This window comes from Panthera pardus, unplaced genomic scaffold (assembly GCF_024362965.1).
Source record: "Panthera pardus isolate Hobbes unplaced genomic scaffold, ASM2436296v1 HiC_scaffold_6, whole genome shotgun sequence".
In the NCBI taxonomy this organism is placed as follows: domain Eukaryota; kingdom Metazoa; phylum Chordata; class Mammalia; order Carnivora; family Felidae; genus Panthera; species Panthera pardus.
Window position 1 is genome coordinate 139801275 of NW_026526991.1, and position 20955 is coordinate 139822229.

General features: G+C 54.8%; 1 protein-coding gene across 2 annotated transcripts in view; it reads left to right on the plus strand.

The window, feature by feature from the left end:
* ADARB2 (adenosine deaminase RNA specific B2 (inactive)) overlaps positions 1 to 20955 on the plus strand; it is a 418115-nt gene that overhangs the window by 277479 nt on the left and 119681 nt on the right. The window contains exons 2-3 of one of the 2 annotated variants that reach the window (XM_053895707.1): positions 6382 to 6468; positions 14404 to 15278. In XM_053895707.1, the coding sequence (XP_053751682.1) occupies positions 6382 to 6468; positions 14404 to 15278 (962 nt within the window). The remainder of the gene's footprint in view (positions 1 to 6381; positions 6469 to 14403; positions 15279 to 20955) is intronic. The other variant, XM_053895708.1, reaches the window with a different exon arrangement.

The window sequence follows — 20955 nt, forward strand, 5'->3', positions numbered from 1 at the left end:
ACCCCATGCAGACCCAGGATCTCCTTTGCGTTAATGTTGCCTGACCTCCCTTGTGTCGTTCATAGAACAGCAGCTTGAAAACAGTGTTTTAAAATACATGTTCCTGAAACTCTGAGAAAAATCCTTTGCCTTTCCCCCAAGATGTTACTCCTTTCCTCCTGCCCGCATAGAGGTTAATTATTTTTTTGCTTCCCAGGGTAACCCACCTGTTCAAACTGATTTGTGTTTGTGTTTAGAAAGAAGTAACATCCATTAAAGACATACCTGTATCTGATCACAGTATACGGCTAGGAAGGAAAGTGGGTCAGGCTTGAGGGAGGCCATCTGTCAGAGTGCATTTTGGCAAAAAGAAACCCTAAGAAAGGGACTTTGGAGGGGCTGAGGTTTGTAGCCCAGAGGCACCAGCAGAGTTCTGTGGCTTCCAACTGTCACCTTCTTGTCCAGGGACACGACTGTCTGAGAGAGCTGAGCTGTGCTAGACGTGGGCACGAGTGTGGCCGACAAAGCAGAGATGTGTTGTTCAAAACCTCACTTTAAATTGTTGAAATGAGGGACGAACCAAAGTGCTCAACTTATGGAACTTTTAAAAATAACCTAAACTGTGAAATATTTAGTGCTTTTAAGGAGGCAGAGCAGAAGATCGAATGCTTAGATATTTTAGCAATTCCGGTTGAGTAAAAGTTCCAGCAAACACGTTATATCACATGAACACACTCTCCAGGTAACTGACATGTGCTCAAGCACCAGAGGACTTTCTAAAATTTTCCTCTTACCGGGGTGCCTGGCGGCTCAGTCCGTTAAGCGTCTGGCCCTTGATTTCGGCTCAGGTCAGGATCCCAGGGTCGTGGGATTGAGCACAGAGCCTGCTTGGGATTCTCTCTCTGTCTCCCGTGCTCACAATCTCTCTAAAATAAAAAAAAAATAAAAAAATTCATCTCACTTAGTAAAATTGCTTCATACATCATTTAGAAACAAAACAGCTTGTAAAGGCAATCACCACACTTACGAACCAGGTTCCACAGCCCCTCCTGCCGCCCTCATGAGTAAGCAGAGTCTTGTGTCACAGGCGTGGCAGGCGTGCTCCAGTTCTCTGGGCACCTGCTGTGGTTCTCACTTCCACCCCCATCCCCGCCAGTTCCCCTGGTTTCCAGGCATGAGCAGTCTTGACGGGAGTCTGAGGGTGTCTCCAAGGGGCTCCACCTTTCAGGCGGTGACTCTTCCTATTACCACCGCAGAGCCTTCTAAGATATTTGAGCTTCCAACTCCATGAAGTAAGCAAAAACAAACCCGAGAACCCAGTGCCCCTGGGGGGCCACGACTGCGCACGCTCACTCTTCCAGGCCGCCACCTGACTTCTTTCCCCAGAGAGTGGTCAGCCTGTTTGGGAACTGCATAGAAATGAAAGTACTTCCCACCTGCTCTTCTGTGCCCAGATTTTTATTTTCTTACTATAATGTTTTAGAGTTTCATCCATAGTCCCTCAGGCATTGTGGTTGCTGATTGTTACCCCTCATGTAAATGTAACACAATTCACTTATCCATTCTTCTGCTGATGTGCATGCGGGATGTTTCTAATTTTGAGCTGTAATGAATGAAATGTCTCTAAACATTCTTGCACAAATCTTTTTTTTTTTTTTAACACATGTGTTTCATTTATCTCAGGTAAATATTTAGAAGCGTAACAGGTGTATACATAACGGCCAAAACGTCTTCCAAAGTGTCCTAGGGACAGAGTGGTGCGTCCTGGTCCCCCTGTGTCTTTGCCTAGACTGAGCTACGGTCCTAAGTCTCAGCTGTTCCACTGCTGTGCCCTGACACACTACGCCTTTCTGGTTTTAATTTGCATTTCCCCCTGTGTGTAGTGATGTTAAGCACTTTTGCATGGGCTTACTGGCTTCTGATATTCTCCTCTGTCAAGTTTCTGTTCGAGTATTTTGCCCATTTCTTAAACTTTGGACTTTTTTCCCTTTATTATCCAGTCGAAAGGGTTCTTATACTCTGGATACAAATCAACTGTCTTGATTATATATCTGTTACCCTAACATACGACCTGCTTTTTGTTTTCTTAACAGTGTATTTCAGTGCCGAAATTTTTAATTTTGATGAAAACTGATTTGTTTTTTTCTTCTATGATTAGTGCTTTTCTGTGTCCTAAGAAATCCGCACACATGAGGACCATGACAGTGATCTGTATTTTCTTCCACAAGTTTTAGAGTTATAGCTTTCACATTTAGGTTTATGGCCCATTTGGTGACAATCTCCATGTATGGTATGAGGCACAGCTCAGAATTCATTTTTCCCAACCTGGTGTACAGTTTTTTCAGCTGTTTGTTGATAAGACTTTCTTTCACTCCATTGTATTACTTTGAATTCTTTGTTGAAAATCAATTGATCTTATAGGTACGATTCTATTCCTGAATGCTCTGTGTTGTCCCCCTGGACTATTTATCTATCTTTACATCACTACCAAATTGTATTTGTTCTTTGTTATCAATATTCTCAGTGAACGTGATCTCGTTTGGTTCCAGCAAAGAGTTTCTGCCCTCTGAAAATGCTTCCCACGTGCTCCGAAAATACATGAAATCACATCACTTCCACGGGGCCATAGGCCTTTATTTTGCAATGAGTAATAAGGTTTATAACGCAAATGTCCTGGATCATTTTGAGAAATGCATTAGAAACAGCGTGCTGTGATATGACAAATGGCGACCGGGCCTTCCCGGAGAGGGAGTCTTGGCTGGAAGGCAGCCCCGGGCGCCATCCAGCATCACGGCCAGTGTAGGGCTGCTCTTTCGGCTCAATTTCCGGCTGGGCCACATCAGATACTCTGGGTGCAGGGCCCAGCCACCCCTTCCAGATACTCTCCCTACAGGAAACACCTTCTCCTTCTTCCCGACTTTACACGGGGGGTGGGGGCGGCAGAAGCGTGGGGAATTCTGGAGCCAGCCTCTCTCGGTGTACACAAAATGTCTGGAATTGGGTAAAATGAAAGCACAGCCTCCGTTTTCATCAGTAACCCGTATGCGCCCGACCTCACGACTGCGGTGAACATAGACAGCAGACAGAGCCGGAAGTCTGAGCGCAGCTCAGACGGGACCACGCCAACGGGAGGCTCAGCTGACACAGCAGGTCAAGGAAACAGCCACAAAGAAAGGCTTTGACACTGAATCATTTTCATTGTGATTATTCTAAATAAAAACTAGAATTCCCGCCGTGTGTCCTAATGACACGCTAAAGCGGCAGCATTCCCACTCTCAGGGACAACTGATTCTCGCAGAAGCAACGATGTGGGCTTCCCCAGCAGACAGGCCAGCAGCAGGTGCCGTGTTTTGTTCGGGTTGGCGAGTTTGGGCTGGGAACCTAAAATCCACTGCCGCAGAGGAGTCGATAGGATGTGAAAGAGGTAGGGTTACTACATAGAATACCGGATATCCAGTCAAATTTGAATGATCAAATTGTGGTAAAATATATATAACATAAAAGTTGACACATTAACGGTTTTTAAGCATATAGTTTGGTGGCATTAAATACATATATATTGTTAGGCAACCATCACCACCACCCATCTCCGGAACCTCCTAATTTTCTCAGCCTGAATCTCTGTCCCCACTAGACACTGACCCCCGCCAGCCCCAGCCCCTGGCACCCACCATTGTACAGTCTCTGTGGCTTTGACTCCTCTAGGGACCTCAAATAAGTGGATCCCACAGTATTGGTCTTTCTGTGGCTGGTTTATTTCACTCAGCATAACGGCCTCAAGGTTCATCCATGTGGTCACGTCTTGCAGAGTCGCCTCCCTTTTTAAGGATGAATAATGTTCCGCTGTGTGCATTCACTCCGTTTTGTTGTCCACTCCTCTGTCAGGCGGACACGTGGCTGTTTCCACCGTTCAGCTGTTTTGAATAGCGCTGCTGGGAACACAGGGGCGCAAATACCTCTCTGAGACCCTGCTTTCTATTCTCTTGGGTGCAGACCCACACGTGGGCTTGCTGGTTTCATGGTGGCTGCACCATTTCTCACTCCCACTCTCGGTGGTCAAGGCTCCAAGTCCTCCACATCCTCACCGACTCTTGTCACCTCCTAGCTGGCTTTGGGATGGGAGCGATTCTGACGGGTGTGAGGTGGTGTCTCGTGGTTTTGACTTGTATTTCCCTGATGGCGACTGATGTGGAGCATCTTTCCACGTGTCGGCTGACCATCTGGATGTCTTCTTCGGAGAAATGTCTATTCAAGTCCCCTGCCTTAAATCTGGATTTCAGATAAACTGAATAACGTTTCGGTATATGCACGCGGCACACAATACTGGACATTTATACATCCTAAATAAGTATCTGCTGTTTATCTGAAACTCAGTTTTGACTCGGGGTCTTGTGTTTTTATTTGATAAATCTGGCAACCCTAGAAAGCAAGAACTCTGAGGATCTGAAACAGTCTTTAAATATTTCACAATTTTGCTAAGGTGAACTCTGAAATGGTTTAGTGTATTTTTGTGGGTGTTTGGCTGGTAGCCTCCGCTCTATTAGAAAAATGTAATTTCATTTTGAGATGCTCCAGACTAAATCATTTGAGCTTCACACTCTTTGTGTAACATTATTGGGCGCCCTTAATGAAATTATAACTCAAGCAAAAGATTTCATTCCCTCATAGTAAATTAGCTTGGGCTGTGAGGGTCTGGGAGAGCCAGTGCCTCCCTGGCTTATTCTTCTCGTTCCGTAGAATGAAGAAGGAGCAGGCATTTTATATTTGAGTTATTTATTGTTCTCTCTGAGTGAACATTACATCGCTGCCCGTCCCCACTGGAAACAACAGCTGTTAACAGGCTCCTGAATGAATTTCAATGTGGAGTCCTCTGGCCTCTGGGAAGCTTGGGTAAAGAGAAAACGGGCTCAGAATTGAAAGAAAAAGAGCATGTTGCCGGCCTGGGTCTGAACGCCTGAAGGCTAACTGCAGATAAAACCACCAGCTGAGGTTTTCAGGCGAAGTCACAGTCAGAGCTATGCCCAAAAAGGAGCCCCACACGCCAGCAGTCCCCCTTCCTGCGGACAGAAGCAGCAGGGGGCAATGAAAACCCTGCCCTCTGGTGCCAACCAATTCCTACGGAGTGTCCCCGTAGCAAAGTAGCTCAACCCTTGCAGGCTAGGTCCGGACACGAGGACTGCCCAGAACAGTGGGGAGGGGGCCCGGGAGAGGCGGGTGTCCACATGCGGACCCAGGGTGCACTCGCCTCTGCCCCCGAGGAGGCTCCCCTGTGGACAAGCGCCTAGCTCTGGAGGCTGGATGTAATCAGTGGAGTCTCTACAACACGGAGCTTTTCCTCCGGGCCCTTTAATATTCCGTCTGTAGTGCCTCCCCTCTGAACTCCTCCCACAATCCTGTCTTTCTTTTTAAGAGACTCATCGCTGAGGGGTGCCTGGGGGGCTCAGTCAGTTAAGCGTACGAATTTGGATCAGGTCATGATCCCGTGTTCCATGGGTTCGAGCCCCACATCGGGCTCTGTGCTGACAGCTCGGAGCCTGGAGCCTGCTTCGGATTCTGTGTCTCCCTCTCTCTCTGCCCCTCCCCCACTTGTGCTGTCTGTCTCCCAAAAATAAACATTAAAAAAATTTTTTTAATAAATACATAAATAAAATAAAAAGATTCGCAGCGCTGAGACTGTGGGAAAACACGTCCCGTCGGCCACGAGCAGCGTCCCCCCGGGCCAGCTGCCCACGCAGATGTCAAGAGCCCAAACATGGGATGATGCTGTCTCCACTGTCTGTCCTCCCGCCAGCTCCCCTCCAGGCTCTGCTGGGCGCCCATCTGCAGGATGGACATGGGGCCCCCATCCTGCACCCCTCCCTCCCTCACTCGCTGCCCCTGTTTGGCAGCTTGAAGGTCCATCCTTGCTCATGCACTTCCGGCCCACATGGCAAGTTCTCCACTGACGGGGAGGAAAGGTCTTGGCTTGAATTGCACGATTCTCGTTTAATTGTGGCATTTTTTTTTTTTTTTTTTTTTGGTACTTGCTTCACTGCCTCCCTGTGAAATGCCCTCGGCCCGAGCTCTGCCCCACCCAGCACCCCAGGAGCCCACGCAAGGTTGTTGCCCTGGAGACGATCGTTTGTGGAGTTTTGAGGGACAGGGAACAAGAGGAGGGGAGATGCCAAAAATGAGAAAAGAAGAAAGATGGAAATCATAAAGTCTAAAATTGAATGGAGAGAGGGGTTTGATGAAAACGCTGTCAGAAATTCAATAAAAGACTGAACCAGAATGAAGTGGCTGAAGCCAAAACGAGCCTTCAACGCCCCGTCCAAACCCTCAGTAATAAGAACTTGGGAGAGCACTGAGTTTTTCTGAAACTCAATGTCAAAAGTGCATTTCCTGTTCTTCTTTTTTTTCCAGACAAAGTAACCATGTTGTCAGCCTTCATCGCTCCCTTCAAGCACTTAAGCCCTGGGGCCACCAACACGGAGGATGAAGACAATCTAAGTAAGCGGTTTCCCTTCCCTGAAGAGTGGAGGGGGTCCCAGCCCCATGCGCTGAAGGGGTGTCCTCTACTGTCCCCGAATGAGAGACCCTTGGGGTGACGGGGGGGGGGGACTGTGTGGGTTTCCCAGAGCAGGAGGCTCCACTCCTGTCCCCACCTGGAGTCCCTTCCCCATCATGAATCCCATCCCCACCTGCAATCCTGTCCCCACCTGGGTGGTGGGAAAATATGAGCAGTGACTATATAATTGAGAACTCCAGCAATTGCAGGGAAAAAACAGTTCTCTTGGACCGCCCCGCCTCTCTTTCCTTTGTTTTTCCCTCCAAAAAGAAGAAAGGGAGGGAGGAAGGGAAGGAGGGAGGTAGAAAGAGAGAGGGGGAGGAAGGAAGGGAGAAAGAGGGGGAGAGAGGAGGGAGAGAGGGAGGTGAACACAGTTTGTATGATCATTCAACAAGGAAAGAGCTGGATGGTTGCCTGCCCGTTGGGACAATAGTTCTGGCTCACGGATGAAACCAGACACCAAAGCAGTGTGGTGTGGGGACCAAAAAGCTGGTTGGGGGAAGGGGATCTGAACAGTCCCCCTGCCGAGACCACTGAGGGCCCCCAAGGGAGGCAGGGCTGGCGTGCGTGTGCAGGCGCCCGGGCGTGCCTGGCACACACGGTCTCCAGTCTGTGGCACACTGTCAACCATTCACGCGAGGGGTGAAGCATCCCAGTCTACGCAGATCCCTCTCGCATTTCAATATTACCTGACAGATGGGTCGCCCTTCCAGCCAAGAGTGAAGGGCGTGCTTACTGCCTGCGGTGAGGGGGCGAGGGGCGTGTGCGGGAGCTCCCAGGGCAGAAGGCACCGTCGGGGACCCACACGGGAGTGCTGTCCCCTCTGCCGCCAGCTGGGAAGAAGCAGGGGCCCCTCCCAGGAAACCCAACCGTCAAGGGGACTGGAGGCTGAGGTCGCTGCCCTGCGGGGAAATCAGAACATGCGTCTCTGGACCCTCAGTTCGGGGTCAGAGCCTCAGCAAAGCACATGCGCCCAAGGGAAAGTCTGGCAAGTGCTTGTTTTTCTTCTCTCGGGGTCTAAATGGGAAAATTTCTAGGACTCGGTCAATTTACTGAGCTGCTTCAGAAATGTGGGGCGTGCGCGCGTGCACACACACACACACACACACACACACACACACAAGTGCACGCGCATGTGTATGTGTCCATGAAAGCATATTCTAAGCAGGCATGCACACGAGCCCCACGCTGAACTGGACGTATGGCCAAAGCTATCTGATAACACACGTGCAATATACGAGTTGAGAAAGAGAATCTCCCTCTGCTTCCTCTTCTTTCCCACCTCGAGGGGCTGGAACCCTGTGTGTCTACTCAGAGCCCAGTGTGGACACGGCCACGTGCTCTGTAAGTGCCCCCACGAGCCTGGCCACGAGACCCACGGCTCAGAGCCCCAGCACCTCGTTTGCAAAGCAGGGAAGAGAACATTACCTGAGTCACGGAGTTGAGATCGGAATCAGGACGATGCATCGAGACGTTCAGCAAGGACCTGGAAGAGAGGAAGTGCCCAAGTTGGCTAACAGCAATTAAGGGGATTTCCCCTAATTCAGCTCCCTGGCTAACAGGTGGTTTTTCGCTGTTTGTTACCTGCTAAAATGCCTTAGCAATGCTCAGAAAATTGTTTTCTGTCGGTAGACTGGTCGTCCGTCTTTGCCATATAAGCTGCTGATGTACTTAGGAAACCCTGTGCTCGGACACCGTTCAAAGACAGACCCCAAGCCGTGCCCTTGTCTTCGCACCTCTAGTTCTCCGACACAGTCTGCACCATTTGTAACCCCAGCGCCACTGGAAGGCGGGAGAGGAACCAGTGGCGACTCCCCTGAGAGGGCAGGGGTGTGTGTCTGACACATGTGGTATGTGCGTGCACACGCCTGTGCAGGGAGAGAGGGTGGAGGGGTAGGAGCAAGCGTGAACCGGCTTTGAGGTCTCCTTCTGTTCTTAGGTCACATGGCTCTGGTGTGCGTGGGCTGGTGGTACATGAGAGTGCTCTGCCCGCTCCACACACGGAGTCAAGGGCGGGACCGTCAGGCAGGCTCCCCATGCGGCCACCGGCACTCACCTCCCTCGTCCCAACGCCAAGGGCACAGCTGGGGTCCGGGGTCGGTGGCCAGAGAGACTCAGCCGGAGAGAAGTGGTGCCCATGAGCCCCTCTGGAAGCTGTCAGTGGGGGTGGGTTTCCGCCAAGGGTCTACGGGACGACGCCACGTTGCTGAGACTTCCTGCTTAAGCGGGCAGCTCAGAAAGCTTTCTTCTCTGAACACTGGCCCCCCGACCTTGATGCCCACCACTGACCCAGGTCACACGAGGTGGAACGGTGATGCCCACTCCTGGGGTGCTTCCTGTACTGGGTCTGGAGGGAGGGAGACCCGCCCACCGTGCCTGCTTGATCCTCCCCCAGATGTGCGGCAGGCACAGCGTCCAGGACCGCGTGTGACAGGTCAGGTCCTGCAAAGGAGGCCGCCTTGGCCTGCTTCCCAGCCCGATCCAGGAGCCACCCGGTCAGGCCTGCCCTTCTGCAACCCCAGCCAGCCGGCCCACAGGGCTCTCTGTGCTCAGAGAGTGGGCCACAGCCCACACCCTTGAGGCCCCAGGACCTCCCCACTGGCCTGGCTCCTGGCCGCACCCTTTTCGGACACGAATGTGGAGCTCGGACGGCTGGTTCCTTGGCACCCCGCCAGCTGCGGACAAGGCAGACACGCGGCGCTGAACAGCTCCCGGCACCGGCACTGCTTGGAGAAGTCCGGCTGCATCATAACAGGGCAGATGCTGGCCCCAGAAAGGGGAAAGGGGGCGAGGGGGCGAGGGGACGAGGGGACGAGGGGGCGAGGGGAGGAGCAGGGAGGGGCGGAGCGCGGGCATAATACACAGCCCCACGTGCCGCCTGCACTCGCGCCGGAGCCGCGAGGGCCATGAGCCCACAGCTGAGGACCTCACCCTCCACGTGGCCTGTTCACATCTAACAGCCAGTGCGCAAGGACAGCACGATAACCGGACTTAACTCTGGGAGGAAATACTTCACCTGGAAAATTCAAGTTTAGCCACAGCCAGGCCAGGATGAAACTCTGGTCTTTCTCCCCAAAATGCGTTTTTTTAATGCGCTGGACCTTCACAGATAGCACTGCATTTGCTGACACTTTTTGTCAGACAGGAGAAGTACTTGTGGGCTCAGGAGACGGGCCGACGCGTGAGGGAGCGGAACGGACGTGGCCGTGGTTGAAGTTCTCGCACACACGGCCACTCGGCCTCGGAGGGTGGCTTTGTGCCCGGCCGTCTTCAAATCGCCGCTGAGCGTCCATCACTGACCTTTGTGGTATCTGTATTTGCCTGTGTTTCTTCCACTTCCCACAATGGAAGGGCACACGAAACTGTGGGAGTCACAGACGCTGCAGTTCGCGGACGTCTGGTGCCGGATGGCGTGAGGATGAGGGAGGTCACCGGTGTCCTACCGCAGCAATGCGCCAGCCAGCGTGGGCTCTCAGGGCGCCTGCACGTGGTTCCCTCGGGAGCGGACTTCGCCAATGGAAGGCATTTTCCAAGGGGGAGAAACATGACGTGAGCCCTGGATGGGGACACAGTGGGGTGGTGGGAGCTGCCCTGGGCCCCCAGGCCCAGCGCCCCATTCTGCTCCCCATTCTATTTCCGAGCATTCGCCCGCAGGCTGGCATCCCAAGGGCACACACACACACACACGTGAACAAAGAGTGTAGTGACAGGCAAATCCTTAAATGTACCTTAACATGCACCTGACTTGTAACAAGTGACAGCCCCCGTCCGGCCCCCCGCACGGGAGGTGAGTTTCCCTGCAGAGCTTCTCCAAGCTCAAACGTCCCGCGAGTCTCTGAGTTATGACCCGCAAGAAAAGCAATCATTCGGGAGAATGAATTCCAGGGTAGAATTAAGGACTCGCCAATTCTTATATCGTAGTATGACCCGTCCGTTTGAGGGGTTCCGAGCGTACAACAAATACACTTTCAGAAACAAACCGTTTTTATCGTACAATAAATATTCCAGAGCCATGTCTCACCCCCTGGAACCCTGGGAGAGTCCTGGCAACTGCTACCTCCGAGGCGGCCATGATCGGTCGCCGGTCAGAGAGCCGCAGCGTTTACAGATCATGTGGAAAGTCTTGGTGCATTATCCCCCTGGACCCTCACAAAGGCCCCACTGGTGGGTTCTGTCTGTGCACGACTCTGCTGCCAGCCCCGTGCAGAGCCCCAGCTGCACCTTCCTTCCGTCTCCAGAGACAGTGCTCACACCGTCCATGAGGCCTGGGGTCAGCTCCCTGAGAGAAGGCCAACTCTGAACCAGCAAAAAATGCACACCTGGAGGGTCAGCACAGGACAGGAACTCCTGGGCAGCTTGGGGACGACAGGAGCCCGCTGCCCACATCGAGGTGCCCCAGTGTGTGTCAGCAACATGCCTGCAGGGCGATTCTCAGGGCAGCCAGGCCAGGAGCAGAGACCAGGCCCTGCTCTCCTGGACGAGGAGAATCCGTGATCTCCAGGCACCTCAGGGGTGACCCCAGGGTCAAGGAGCAGAAGACTGTGCTGGGACAGAGCCCTGGGTGAGTGGGCTCCATGGCGCCCAGACCCAAGGGCGCGTGTGCAGGGACAGGCACCCAATAGCCTATATCAGGAGTGAGAGCCTTCTCAGCCTCCTGACTTCTTGTCTCTGGGTCATTCTGACAACAGAGTATGGGAAACACGTTAACCATGATAGAGAACAGAATGAGAATCCTCTCCTAGGTCGGGGGGTGGGGGGATTGCAATGCGTTTAGTACCGTCCGTGTGGAGGAGACATGAAGGTCAGAGCTGGAGTCCCGTAAGAAACTCAGGCAGCCTTGCTGCAGCAAAGCCCTGCAGGGACCCGGCAAGTGGCGAGAGGTTTTCCAGGACAGGCTCGTGGATCTCTAAGCAGCGCTACGGCTGCAGGACAGGTCTCCCTGCGAGGTCCCCGTCCATCCCACCTCTGGCAGCCAGGAGCTATGGTGCATGTGGTACAGGTGTCCTTCCATCTCCCCCACCGGACTGACTGTCCCAAATGACAAAGTCTACTTTTGCCTCCGTCTGTCTCAGGACCCAGAAGGTTGCTGACGCTCAGACGGGTCTGGTAAGTCCGTGTGATCAGAGTTTGCCTTGCCAACCACACGGGAGACACACAGGAGGCATTTGTGTCGCACTGTGGGGACCATGGCCTCAGCAACGGAGTGGACGTCTTCAGGGCTGGCCTCAGGAGCCCCCGGCTCCCGGTGCACTGTGACAGAAAGGCTGTTCCCCTGATCCCCGGCGGTCCTAGAATTCCAGGGAAAAGTCATTCTCAAGAGCTCAGGAGTCTCTGTCTCAGTCTTTCCTGCTGTTTTCAAAAACCTGCGTGAGACTTTGCTGTATGTGAGGGTTTGGGCTGAGCCTCCTTCACACGCTCCTCTGGTTCAACCTCAGAATAATCTCACAAGGCAAGGCTATTGAAGCCACTGTAAGAAAATGGAGTGCGGGCAGGCGGAGGGACACGCACCGGAAGGGCCGAGGGGACTTGGACATCTCGTGTACCTGAGCCCAGAGTGGGTGGAGAGGCTGCTGCCCCCCGCCCCCTGCAGGCTCCAGCTCCAAGGGCAGCAGGGCTGTGTGGAACCAAGTGGAACCCCCACCCGGCTCATTTGCAAAACCCACACATTGTAGCTAGTGCTTCCCGGACGGGACCCAGAAGCCCACATTTTTCATCAATTTTTGTCAGTTACTGGTTATTATGGAAGGGGTCTTCCTGCCACAATCTAACAACCATGGCTTATGCCACGGCAGCCATAGGGAAATGTCGGTCTGTGAGGGCTGTTCCTCCAAGATAAACCTTTCTACCTCAAAAGGCAACAGAGGTCATCTGATATACGGCCTGCTCCACTGGCACGAATGGGCTCGCGGACCCCCACCTTGTGGGAAATCAATAAGAAATTAGAGAACTCCGGCAACATCTACTCAATCTGGAGTAGGCCTTTTTGGTTGGGTTGGTTTTTTTTCCCCATCTTTACGTTCAATTTGAGAAGCTGCATGGTTAATCTGATCTACTGTCTCTTGGCCCGAAATGCCCTAAAAATGGCAGAGCTATTTGCCGTCTGTCTGTAGCCAAGACCCATAATGATTAAAAAAGGGGTAGAGATTAAGTGCTTGATATTTGGAAGGTAGTTATTTCTACCAAAATAGACCGTAAATAGATGCCACCCACCTCTAACTTACAAAACCCACTGTGTCCAGCCTTTGAGCAAAGTTACCTGTGCAGACCTAGCACCTCGTAGAAGCGAATGGCTCCAGGAAAGGCTAATGGTGCATGCTGGCTAGGGAGCACTGGGCGGGGCCGTACAGGAACCCAAGGGCACCCCCCTCCCCCCCACCCAGGCTGGCAGGCTGCACTGCTCTGCCTTTTCTCTGCCAGCGACGCCTCGAGGGCAAGGTCACAGTCTACGGCTCTTACCGCTGCTCACCTTCCGGCGCAGGACTGAGGGGAACCCGCTTGGCGTCTGTCCATAGGCTGTGAGCCAGCTGTAAAAATCCCCCCTCATCTCTGCGTGCTTAATGAGAAAAAACCCACTCCTGACTCCGGGGAAGCCTTCAAGGGCAGTGCGTGGCCCCCGCGTCTGTCCAAACCAATGGCCGACGATAACTCCCTCACCACCTCCTGGAGAGCCCAGCGCAGGTGCCCTGCGAGAGGGCTGAGAAAATGGTGGGACAATTCTGTTTCCGTGAAACCACCCGTGCATTAGACAGACATTCCCAGGACGTGCTCACCTCTCCACCAACTAGCCCAGGGCAAGCATTTCCCTCTTTGAGCCTCGTTTCTTCTAGAAACTGGTGCCACGACCCCACCCAGGGTGGGTTTTAGGAATAAGAAAGGCAGCAAAGTGAAGGTGTGAGGGGCCTCCGTGAAAGGTAACTGCACCGCTCGCCACCACCATCCCCTGAGGATTTGGGACGAGACCTGAGGGGTCCGCGCCCCAGAAGCGCCCTTGTCTCTGGAGCAGTGGGGACCTCGTCCTGTGGTCCCGAAGTGACACACGTCCCACACGGAACAGCTGTCTGGGCTGAGAGGGGTCCAAGAAGGCCAGGCCACGGAAGTTAGGTCACCATTACACACATCCCATCCACCACCCACAGTTAGCAAGGGATGGTTTCGCTAAATTTACTTCCCACCATTTCCTGCAAGGAAAGAAAGAAAGGGAAAAAGGAAACACCATAGACACAAAGGAAGCCACCCTGTGAGCCCACATCCATTTTCCGTCCTTGTGTCTCGGGGAAGGTGGGAAGTCTCTAACCTTTACCCCCATGTGTGATTCCACAAACAGCGTATAAGGTCTGTGTCTGCAAAATCTAGTGCTGTCCTCGCTCTACGCGTTAGTTTGCGTCATCTAACCCATTTCTCAGTCACCTACGTGGACACATACACACGTCGTTGATTACGTGCAAGTGCCGCGTGGCCTTCCCTTGAATGACGGCACCGCGATTCGCCCACCACGGCCCTCGGCAGGAAAGGCCGCCCTGACCCTCAGCATTGCCCAAAGCCCATAGGAGGAAGCGGACGCCTGTTTGGTTGGTTTGGGGCGGCCTGGGGAGACAGGCACGGCGTCCGTGCCCGGGGCGGGCAGCCGGCCGCAGCCTGGAGGCCTCGCGGGCCCCACCGGCACCTCCTTCTCAGAAATGCATCTCCGCAAGAACCGCCTGGGACGCGGGCCCTTCCCTCCTGGCGAGCGGCCCCCAATTCCACACAACCCCCTCCCCGGGCCCCGGGCCGAGCGCGAGTCCCCAGCCGGCCGTCCTGCTGGCGGCTGCAGCGGTACCGTCTGACGTCGGTGGCCAGCCGCCAGGGCCCTGGGTCACGGCTGTCTTTCTCGCCCGCAGGTACCAGCAGCGCGGACGTGAAGGAAAACCGCGTGAGCAACTGGGAGGCGAGGCCCCTGGCCGCCAGCGACAGGGCCAGAGGCGGCACGCCCGGCGTGAAGCGGAAGAGGCCTCTGGAGGAGGGCAACGGCGGCCACCTGTGCCCCCTGCAGCTCGTCTGGAGGAAGCTCTCGTGGTCCGTGGCGCCCAAGAACGCGCTGGTGCAGTTGCACGACCTACGCCCGGGCCTGCAGTACCGCATGGTGTCCCAGACCGGCCCCGTGCACGCGCCCGTCTTCGCCGTGGCCGTGGAGGTCAACGGGCTCACCTTCGAGGGCACGGGGCCCACCAAGAAGAAAGCCAAGATGCGGGCGGCCGAGCTGGCGCTGAGGTCCTTCGTGCAGTTCCCCAACGCCTGCCAGGCCCAGCTGGCCATGGGCGGTGGCGCCGGGCCATCCACGGACTTCACCTCCGACCAGGCCGACTTCCCCGACACTCTGTTCAAGGAGTTCGCGCCCGCCGCCCCCAGCGAGGCCTTCCCCGGCCGCCGGCCCGCCGACCCCGGGCTGCTGGCCACGGCCTGCCCGCGGGGCCGGCTCCTCTGCCACCCGCTGGATCTGGTGGGCCCTGCGGCCCCGGGCGACAGGAACCCCGTGGTCCTGCTGAGCAAGCTGCGCTCCGGCCTGCGCTACGTGTGCCTCGCGGAGCCAGCCGAGAAGCAGCGGGCCAAGAGCTTCGTCATGGCCGTGTGTGTGGACGGCAGGACGTTCGAGGGCTCAGGACGCAGCAAGAAGCTGGCCAAGGGCCAGGCGGCGCGGGCCGCCCTCCAGGCCCTCTTCGACATCCGGCTGCCGGGCCACGTCCCCAGCAGGAGTAGAGGTCAGCTCCTGCCCCAGGTGAGCCTCTCAGGTGCTGCCACAAGCGGCCGTCTTCTGAAGCCAGGAGGCCTGGTGGCGGGCAGACCCCTCTCCTCTGCTCCCATCACTGCCAGGCCCCCCGCCCCCCACATCATTGTTAGGAGCGATTTGCAGGTCTTTGGAGAGAGCGGGTCATGTGGGTGTGAAGAGAGTGTCCACACTCCCGGAGCAGGTAGCAGATCACCCTGGAGACGGCCATGCCACCCAAGAGGGGTCGCAGCGGGCCCTCGCCGGGGAGAGGGTTAGTGGCAGGTCACTGCAGTGAGCGTGGCAGCGTGATGTGTGCACCAGGCGGGGTCTGGGGCGGGGGGGGGGGGGGGGGCCTCCAGCTGGGGGCCTGCAGAAAGCCCCGCGAATGTGGCTCATCTCGCCCGGGTGATGCCAGTCGGGGCCCCCGGCCAGGCCAGACAGAGGTGCAGGGGCTGAGGCCAGGGGCTGGTGGGAAGCGGAGAGCTCGGGGAGGGAGAGGGGGCTGGCGCCCGCGTCACAGCCACAACCTTGCCGTTTCTGCAACACTGGGTCGCTCATTCAGGGAATATTGTGTGGCACCGTCCGTGTGTCGGGAACTGTCTGTCTGTGATTTTGTAACAACCTCTTCCCTCCAAGTCTTGAAGGTGCTTATTTATGCAAATCACCCTTCCTGTCACCACTCTGGGGACTTGTGGGCGTCCCGTGTGTGTTGGATACAGGACGGTGTCTATATTGGCTTCAGCATCAACCGAGGACAGACGTGCTTCACGCAGTTAGAAAGCACAGAGGCCAGTGTGAGTGCAGAGTGGGCCCCGTGTACCCGAGTTACCGCTGGGACTACCATGCCCCCCATCACAGCGTCCGGAACAGAGTCTGCCGCGCCCGGGGGACCAGGCGCGTGCTCCCCGGGGAGCACCAGGGGCTGCACAGCCATCAGAGCAAATGGCTGCGGGAAAGAACCTAGAGCAGAATCACGCCGGGACAGGCACTCACTCACTCACTCACTCATCCGTCAGTCTTTGACCCTTAGCGGCTGCAGGGCACAGGAGGGCAGGGGCCTGCTCCGGGGCCGTGGCCTGCCCCCCACAGCGGGGTAGAGAGACGGAGGGAGACTGCTGAGTGAGATATTCCTGTTTCTCTGCTCCCTCTGCCCTTGATCCCGTCCTTTGGTTTTCAGATACTTGCTGCACGTTGTAGGAGGCCAGTTGGGGGCGTTTAGACTGTAACCTTGCCTTGTCTTGCGACCTACGCTCAAGTAACACACCGTCCAAGTAAACACGGGTGTTTGCAAAGCAGCTGGGCATCCCTGTGAGTCCCCGCACGTCTCCGAGGGCGGGAGGGGCTGCGTCTTGCTCCCTGTCTTCTGCACCCCTGCTGGTTTGTGTCCTTTGTTCCCTCCTGTCCCGTGTCTCCACTCGTCACTTAAACTCGCCAACAACACCCAAGGAAGCCGCTGTGCCCTCTGCGGCCTGCGTGAGCCCCAGGCTGCCGTGACGTTGCCCATGGCCTGTGTCTGCCAGCCACCTTCTCTGAGGACGCCCCCCATGCCGGGCCCCCGCGGGCCTCCGCCAGCCTGGCCGTTCTCCCCGTCCTCCGCCTTCTGTGGCCGCTGCACCGGCCCCGCTGAAGGCTGAAGGGTGTCGGTGACTTCCGGCCGCGACGCCTTCTTCTTCATGTTGTCAACCCCGAGCGCTCAGACGGAAGAACCAGGCAGCACCACTGCTTTGTAACAGTCATTTGACCCTAGAATGCAGCACATCAGTTAAAGCCACAGCCGCTAAATTATTTTTCTCTGACAGTCTGCTAACCACCCCGACTGGATGATGGAGGGCGCGGAGCAGCGTGAGGGTTGCGGGCCATCCATCACACCCCAGGCACCACCATCTCGCAGGCTCATTACCTGTCGCCTCGCCCCTGCACCCCGGGGCTGGGTGGGGCTGAGCCGGCCGGGGGACTCAGGACCAGTCACCATCAGTGGCTTTATTGAATCCGAATCCTGTCTTGGATGTGGCCTGGATTCTTGGACTGATCTTTAATTCAGGAAAAGATCCCAAGAATCCCTGTAAGTCCTGCTCTGCTCCCCTGCTCTGCCCGATGCTGTCCATACAGCCTGCTTCCCCCGGTCCTGGGGCTCCAGGTCCCCAAAGGCACGACCCTTTGTTCCCTAGCTGTGCTGTTAGCATCTGTGCAGGAGAGCAAGCCGGCAGCCCCAGGCCCAGCCAGACTTCCGGAAAAGGCAGGTGCTCTGACACTGAGCCATGAGGACCCTGCCCAAGCCCACGGGGAGGACGGTGGCCCCGCTCGCTGCTAGAGTCACAATTTTAGAACTGGGTGTCAACATCAGCATTCAACGTTCCCGGCCCAGTTTCGAGGTTCTGTCCCACACAGGGTGGTCTTGGGTGAACAGATGACAAACCGAGTCTCTTGTTGAAGGCTTTCACAAAGTCTCCATCTGCCATGAACACTCTGACGGGCGCTCCCTCACAGTGACCCACAATGAGGGAAAATTCAAACGAGATAGCACGTGGAGCCATGTGGGTAGCGTGCTTAAATGCCACGGTGGGTCCCACTGTAAAAACCCATCAAGCTGGCCCCTGAACTTCTGATTCCCACGAAGGTAGGTCGGCTCACCTGCACCGTTCCAACCTTTTCGTGGCTCTGCTCCAGCCTGAGCCCAGAAAGCAGGACCACACAGGATGGGCTGGGCCAGCTGGAGGTTTGCTCTGACCTCAAGACAAGTCTGGGTGAGCATAGCTTCCTCACATCCCTCTGCTGAAGACCTGAAGGGAGCCTGTCTGGAGCAAATACCGACCTTGCCAGAGGTGTGGGACGTCATGTCACTGTCCACCAGGAAGGGAAAGGGAAAGTGGCACTGGTTCCACTCCGTTTCGAAGGAGAAAGGAAAAGTGGCACTTGGTTCCACCTCCGTTTCAAAGGAGGAAGTTCTGAAGAGTGATATTCTCAGTGAACATTAAAATCATACGTGTTGATTTCTCCAGGATCTGATTTTCACCCATTCCTTTGTGGGGGGCATTTCTCAGAACTGGGCTAGTTTTCTTCTTTCACTTCCGCGAGATCTGGCTTTAGTCTCTTATCCACAGGGCTGAGATCAAGACTTCATTAAATTCTCTAGAACACAGTACAGACCTAACTGAGCTGGGGGAGCAGTCTATAACACCCACACTGGTGCACAGGTTGTGCACTCTGCAAATATCAGTTGATAAGGGTAACCAATGCAGACCAGGAGGTAGCTAGGCCAACCGGCCCGACTCTTCCCATTTTCCTGGCCTACAGGACTCGTCTGCGTTAACAAGATAGGAAATGATAATGACACTGTGTTGACACATACAGATGGACCCCAACTTAAGACGGTTTGACTTAATGATGTTTAGACAATGGTGCAAAAGCAGTATTCATTCAGTAGAAACCATTCTTTGAATTTTGAATTTGGATCTTGTCCCGGGCAGTGGCATGTAGGACGATCCTCTCTCGTGAGTGGCTCGCAGCCAGCCCCTCGATCATGACAGTAACAGTTGACGCGTGGACAACTACGCTCATCCACACCCACACTGCCATTTGGCTCTGGTGTCCCTCAATTGGGACATAACCCATCGTTAAGTCAAGGAGGATCTGTGAATACTCATTCCCTGGAAACATTATCATAAAACAAGATAAAATCACAAAATCTCCATCTCTCTCCGGTCTTTGCTTCCTAGCCCCAGCATGAAAACAGGTGACTCAGGAAAGCACCAGATTCCATCAGAAAGGCGTCTCTCCCACCGTGGAGAAGAGAGTGAGTAAACAGGGATGGTCATAAAGGGAGCACGAGAGAAAGTTACAGGGACACCAGGAAGCACCCTCGGGTGGAAACAAACGCGGTTCCTGACTTTGGGTCAGCTTCTCCTTCACACTCAAGGATCCCCCTCATTTTATTTTGTTTTGTTTTGTTTTTAATTTCCATGTCAGACTGTAGTGGTGTCAGCCGTGTGTCTTGCCCACAGAGGAAGAGGGGGGGTAACTTAAAACCGTTCGCACAGGTGCGTGGTCCCTGCCACGCCCTCTGGGGGAATCCCTTCAGGGACCCACTAACCACACCCTGCTTTGCTCCCGTGTATGCAGCGATCACTGTGGGGGAGGGGAGAAACCATGGGAATTTATAACCCTATGGAAAGGAACAATCACTTTTTAAGTTTGAGCATTTTATAGCAAATTTGGATCCGAGCTGCAGTCCGCGATCCCATCTCATGGAATCTGCCCCCAGAATTAGCTGCGGAATGAGGCCAGGGGGGCTGTTACTGGCTCCTCAACAGCTGCACCGCGGGACGCTAATAACACGTTTGCGCAAACGTGCCGTCCTTCTCCCAAACCCCAAGGTGACCCCCAGCCGCCTCTGGCCACTTCACAGATTGTTTTTCTGATCTCCTGCTCCTGCAAATCTATCTTACTCAATAGGAGTGGCATCCTAACCACTGTCATGCGAAACCGTTAATTAATATTGCTCTAACAAATTAGCTATGGAGGGGCCCTCAAGTTTTAAATAGGCTTAAATTAAAAACAGATAGCTATGGAAATCATATGCACTTGGCTCTGAAACGGCTTAATGCTGTCTAGCTGGTTTACCCAAGGACACCCAAAAACAGCAGCAGGTGCCCACGTGTCCTTGCCACTCGGCTCTGGGGGACACGAGACGGGCCAGCCAGTGCCAGCCTTGGAGTAGGCCATGGGTGCAGCCCGGGGCAATTCCAGACAGACGCCTGAACAGAGTCCTAGAGCTCTGCATGTCCCACAGGCAGAAAGGATCGCTTCTGGACTCCAAGTGACCTTCTTAGAGTCAGGACAGCAAGGTGTTTTCTCGTTTCCACGTGGCTGTCCCATCTGACAGGATTTCAGTTTCTCAGCTATTTTCCTATTGTCCCCTGGGGAGTGAGATTAAGGTCTGACCTCCCCACATGCAGGCACTGGCTGGCACAGGAGCCCCAAGGTGGCCCAGGACCATTGTAGAAGCACAGTTCTGGCCAAAGAGACCCTAAGCTAAAGAACTCAGCCGAGCAGCTGACCTGGGGTCTCCGGGGACTTCCCCTGAGGCTTGCGGGAATGGCCAGAAGGTGAGGGGGCCCGACAGCCATCAGCACCACCCCCCGCCCCTCATCCTCGACCTGCTCTACCTACATGCTGTCTCTCATCGCCACCGTCCCCAAAAGCCCTGTGTGTCAGGGAACCCAATGTCTCTCTTCCACTTGAAGCATCCAGACAAGGTGATCTCAACTCTGGTGCTAGTTCTGGTACAGGTGGGTTATAAAAGACAGGCAGATACCTGTGCAACCATGTGGACAGGTGTGGTCGGTGAGAGCTGCGAGGGAGGACAGGCACGTGCCTGGGATGATTTCCACCTGATGTGGGAAACGTACGGGTGAAATTCACCAATCTGGGATTCTCATAAAAGTCAGTGCATTCAGGCTGCTGTAACAGAATACCGTTCATAGGGTGGTTAATAGGCAACAAATTTAGCCTCGTGGCGCTGGAGACCAAGGTCCAGGAGCCGGCAGATTCCATGTCTGGTGAGGAATCTCCTCCTGGTTCACAGACAGCGTCTTCTCGCTGTGTCCTCACCTGGGGGGAGCGGTGAGGGGGCTCCCCGGGGTGTCCTTCACAAGGACACTAATCCCATTGAGTCGGCTCAACCATC